General features: G+C 43.7%; 1 protein-coding gene across 1 annotated transcript; it reads right to left on the bottom strand.

The window, feature by feature from the left end:
• Positions 1–724: 724 nt before the first annotated feature.
• On the bottom strand, positions 725–5,264 carry traf3ip2l (TRAF3 interacting protein 2-like). The gene is made up of 10 exons (XM_026304738.2): positions 5,070–5,264; positions 3,991–4,086; positions 3,197–3,873; positions 3,012–3,054; positions 2,840–2,898; positions 2,651–2,748; positions 2,192–2,260; positions 1,945–2,061; positions 1,777–1,851; positions 725–1,589 (listed from the first exon to the last, which is right to left on the bottom strand). The coding sequence occupies exons 2-10, from the start codon at positions 4,050–4,052 to the stop codon at positions 1,443–1,445; spliced, it is 1,347 nt and encodes a 448-aa protein (XP_026160523.1). The 5' UTR covers positions 4,053–4,086; positions 5,070–5,264; the 3' UTR covers positions 725–1,442.
• Positions 5,265–5,288: the final 24 nt, after the last annotated feature.

The following is a 5,288-nucleotide window of genomic DNA, read 5'->3' as shown; positions in this document are numbered from 1 at the left end:
TCTGGATCCTTTGGTTTTTATTGCTTACGTTTCGGATGTAGGTAATGTAAGAATGACTTAATTAACCTGTGCTGGTAGATAGAGGGCACAGGACATTCTGCACACACTGCAAACATTTTCTTTAAATGTGTCACAAAGTTATGCATCATTTTTCTGCAAGTACGAACAGTTTGTGATGACCCATTTGAGACTAAACCTGTGTTTCTTAAGAAGCCCTACCACACACCAGACATGCAGCTGTGTCAGCGACTTATCTCAATACAACATCCTGTTTGAGCCGTTCCACATAAGAAACCAGAAACCGGGGAGAGGCAGAATGTCACTCTAATGTAGATCTACGAAATTAGTACATCTGTAATGAACGGCAAAGCACACCTAATGCTTCGCGTTCTCAGGGCTCGTTCCGACACAGAGAAAAAAAAAAAAAATGCACACACCACCCTTCAGACAAACCAGTCCCAGGTCTCTGCTTGTCTGTGGATTCACTGTCAGATTTGGAGCCTTAGTCAAACACTCAAAGTGTTTCCTAGGGGATAAAAGTGATGCAGGCCAAAATACTGTCACCTGCAAAAAAAAAAAAAAAAAGCCTGCACCCTGAACCACCTTCTCATAAGAAACAGAACTGGCAAGTCTTGCTGATTGAATAAATGTAGTTTTATCATAATTTAATACTAGATGTGGACAGAAGAAAATGAATAATCCCGGTGCCTACGGCAGAAAAGGGTTTACATAGTTAAAGCTTTTAATACAAACTGCAAAGTCTAAGTCTGTTGTCCAGCATGCATCAAGTTCCATTTCAGAAGGTAGTAAATTATGTTTTTTCATACATTGTATTATTTGAGTACAACACAATCTCCGTCCAGTTGGACTCTGCTGTTTGCATTAGATACCGTGCTGTAATAAGGCACAGGAACAATATCTGCCAGTGTTTACTCATTATAAATAAAAAGCCAAACTGGTGTACTGTGTAAATACACGGCCATCAGACTACTCATTAACTTTATGTATTTAATGATGTAACACATTCTTGTGTCCCAAAAAAATAATGATGAATAAATTTTGATCTGTTTACACATTAAATTTGTAAAACACACGAAAGTGTTAAAGCACCGGTCAACATTAACTGAGCGTGTTGTAGCAGGTGAAACACTGGGAGACTGAGGTAAAAAATGCAGAGTGATGCCCAGGATGAGCCATAGAATCCAAAAAACTTGGACTCTATGGCTCCATGTTATGCATCAGTACTGACACTTTTCAGTGTGTTATGTGGAATTTGAAGGTATGAATTACACTTAACAAAATATCCCAGGATAAAAGCTCACACAGGGTCCTTACATCTCTACAGTCAAGTAAAATAAACCCCCCCTACACACACATCGCTTTTCACCTCAGCAAAGGCCAGTAGCTTTCCTGTTATGGGTTTCAGTCCATGTCAGAGGTCTCTATATAGGGATGGAAACAATGGTTGGTAGCTCCCCGATCGGAGGTGGGTTATACTTCTCGACCCTCATCAGCCGCCGCAGAATGTCATCACGATCACGCGGCCATACGTACACATGCGTGTTCTGAAGCCAGTTAGGGACGTGACACTGATCGTTAAAAGAAAACAGGCAGACAGAAAGAACAGGTTAGACTGTTGACCGGTGTGCCTGTGTAAACGTGTACAGTATTGTGTTTTGCACCATCAGGAACTGCATAATCACACATTTACAGGGAGTAAATGGAGCGAGGAACATCCACGCTCTCTCTCTCCTGTTACTGAGCATTAAAACTAACCTTTTTAGCCCCGGGGAACAAAATGGGAATGAACCTAAAATTCTTGCTTCCATTCTGGATGAACTCATTCTGCAACTGAACACAGAAAAAAGAAAGAAAGAAATCAGAAGAAATAAAAACGACTCCTGCAGTGTTCATTTGGCCTCAGGGAAGGTGCTGGACACGGACCTGTTTGTGTATGTAGACGGTGTTATAGGTCCTCTCATCGCCCTCCAGGCCAACAGGAGAGGCTGTCACCGTCTCATAGTACTTAGGACTGATGACGATGATGATCAAGTACTCTTTCTGCGCGAGGAGACAACATAACTGTGACTGATGGCTATAAATACGTCTGTCGGAGAGCTGCTTTCATTCCTGTGCTACAGTTAAACTGCGCGGTAACATCATTTAAAGAGGAACAGCTGATTGTTTTTACCTCACTGAGGTACCGCTCCATGAAGTCTATCTTGCTTATACTCCTGAACTGCTGCTCAAAAATGTCAATCTGAAACAGATAGGTCAAAAAACCCCTTACATGTTTAGCAATTAGTCAAAATATAGTTATCAAAAGACATTTGACATTTTTGCCATATCACGTACAACATATCATATTATAGAAATATACCCAAGTCAAATCTTTAAAACGGAGATATTTCAGGGAAACCTTCACAAAACCCCCTTAAATATTACAGTTCACTTTAAGTGAAGCAACATCTTGGTAATTTAACTTGAAGAGATGGTATCCAGTCACAGAGAATAAAAGCATTTAAACTAGTTCTGCTAAAAAAAAAAAAAAAAAAAAATCCCCTTTTCCTCTTCTGTGACTGTAGGACAGTTTAGACTTCACCAAACAGTTTCTGTACTAACGTCACATAAAAAACAAGCCAGTACATACATGTGTGTCAAAGCCGTTGTGTCGCAGCAAAGCCACAAAGTTGATGATCTCATTGACATGCTTGTCATTGTCGGCTTCATAAGTGACAAAGACCCTCCCTGTGTTAAGAGCAGTAAACAGAAGTAAATAGAAGCAATGAAAGAAGGAGTGCACAGCAGCTGGGGCAGTAATCTGATTATCAACACTTACTCTGCTCTAGAGACAGCGGAGTGCTATAAGGAGAGTGCTTCTCTGGAGCGCTGTGGCCACTGCATGGAGGGGGAGGGGTCAAAGATCATTGTTATTTTCAGTTAGGAACCTGTGCTGTGGGAATCAAGTACATCTAGTGTGACACTGAACAAGCTGTTAGACATAAACTCACAACTGTGTGTATCCAGCTCCAGGGAGTCTGCAATCACCTCGATCTGCAGCAGGCAAGACAGATCAGAGAAAATCCTTAATGGGTTTTCTGCTTGTGATAATGATAATGTAGCATTATGAACACAACACTGATTTACTGCTCGTGGCACTGACACATGCCTGATGATAGAAGATCAGCAGACTTACAGTTTGGGCTGTTCACCGGGTATTTCTGAGGCCAGGGGTATTTGGTGGCCATAGGCCCCCTGTTGAAGGTGTCTGCAGGGCACTGAGCGCAGCAGGCGCCTACCTGGGGCAGACATGAGTATGGAGACAAGGTATGGTGGCACAAGTTGAATGAAGGTGGGATGGAGTGCAAAGAGCGTGGCTGCTCCAGGTTGCTCAAACTGTTGTGTCTGCTGGGCAGGGAAACAAACTTGGAGCTGGATTGGCAGCTGTCCCCTGAATGGCTCAAGTAGTCTTTCTGGCTCAGACAGGATGGTAGGCTGTTGGGATACCCTGAACAACTGCTGGCAAAGCTCGGGTGGAGCCAGGGCCCTTCAACCTGGCTGTGGAACGGAGTGGGCTGGCTGTACCCAGTCAGAAAACTGCGGGGAGGTGGGTAGAAGGCGTAGCCCAGGCCGGGATGTGGCAGAGCAGGGCTGTGTTCGTCTCCCTGTTCTCTTTGCAGCATCTCTCTGCTGAACAGGGAGTCATCGGGGAAGCTGGCGTGCTCTGGAAGAGGGCGATGGCCATCGTGATTTGGGGTGGCGTCTGGTGGCTGGACAACACTGGCTTCTCTGTGCTCTGTGCTCATGGTCTCATCGTCCTCTTCGGGCGTGTTGTGGTGACTGCTCTGGTATCTGCTCAGCTGGCTGACATGACTGTGAGCCAAAGAATCGTAGTCACATCACAACATAAGGACCACCAAGATCTAGTGGAGCTGCCATTGTCTCACCTAAACCATTTTTTATTGATGGTAAACTGCATCATGTGCTCACCTATTAGGTGCTGAAGCTGAGTAGACTGTGGGCAGCATCATTGGGTCTCTTCCTCCTGACATCCATGTGTGTCTGGTTTAAGCTGCACCTGAAATTCTGTCATTAAACAAAAAACTTCACGAATAGAACGAGATTTAAATCCTCCAGCTTCATCTTTAGACCGGCTAACTCAGAGAGAGGGATATGGTATTTCAGCATTTATAGAGATTCATAAATTTCTCATAACAGCTCACACTTTTGCTGGTGACATTCGGATTTGCATGAGAACACTTTGGTGTATGAAAGCGTCACCCACACAGGGGACTTTTCTCTAAAGGCTTGGTGGTTATTTCACAGGTGACAGATTAATGCACATGTGGGAATAAGGAAATTATGCCTCTCAGCAACGTAAACAAGGCTGAGATGGAAAGAAAAAAAAAAAAGAAAAAAAAAAAATCAAACCACAAAACTTCCAGAAGATAAAACTTGCCTTTGGATTTCTGAGTAATCACACAATTTGATTCATGATAACAGTAATATCCCCAGTGTGCTTTCTCAAGGCAGCATTTGTAACTGTATTTATCTGAATTTAGGGCTGTATAACCTCAATTTAGGTGGGTTTACCTTTCGATACACCCGATAGTTCCTGTAAATGTAAAATACACACTCATTAAAAAAAAAAGCCTTTTTGTGGTCGCACACTGGATTGTTTGCACTTTCCACCATGTGACTGACGCTGACCCAGATACACCGCCGTTTATTTCACTCACACACACTTTAAATGCGAAAACAAGGCCCGATTATTATCTACAGTAGTCTTCACTTGACAATCTCACTCTCTCTTTCACTCACATACACTGTACGCGCCGCGGTATAAAGGCTGTGAGCGGCTTCACGCAGTTCCTAAGCAGGAAGTCGCGTTTAAAACCTGAAGGTTTTCAGAGCCTGTGCCTGCTCACCTGTGGACTAGAGCTTCGTTCCCAAAAAACACGTAAAAAAACAAAAAAAAAACAAAAAAACGTAACGCCGTGAAAACGTACAGCGAACAGATTAAGTTAAAGCTGCCGTCTGATGTACGTACTGACTTCACGTTAACTCACCGTCGCTGCGTCACTTCTCAGGTGTCCAACAGGTGTCTCAGCCCGCTCCCGGTCCGCAGCTTCGCCTCTCGGAGCGAACACGCTTCACCTTAAGTCGGACAGAAATTCAGACTTCTCGTTTTGTTTTGTCGCGTCCCCAGGTGAGATGAACCAACACTGACGCACTCGACACATTTCTTCTTCACTTGTTGGTTGAGCAGCACCACCCCCGCTCACTGA

Source organism: Mastacembelus armatus, chromosome 4 (genome assembly GCF_900324485.2).
Source record: "Mastacembelus armatus chromosome 4, fMasArm1.2, whole genome shotgun sequence".
Lineage (NCBI taxonomy): Eukaryota > Metazoa > Chordata > Actinopteri > Synbranchiformes > Mastacembelidae > Mastacembelus > Mastacembelus armatus.
Note: the sequence above shows the minus strand (reverse complement) of the source record. Positions and strands in the feature narration are given on the sequence as shown.

Coding starts and splice junctions, on each gene's coding strand:
- traf3ip2l (XM_026304738.2), bottom strand. CDS start 4,052: ATGTCAGGAGGAAGAGACCCAATGATGCTGCCCACAGTCTACTCAGCT. Junction 3,055..3,196: donor CCCGGTGAACAGCCCAAACT/GTAAGTCTGCTG, acceptor TGCCTGCTGCAG/ATCGAGGTGATTGCAGACTC. Junction 2,749..2,839: donor TCCGCTGTCTCTAGAGCAGA/GTAAGTGTTGAT, acceptor CTCTTAACACAG/GGAGGGTCTTTGTCACTTAT.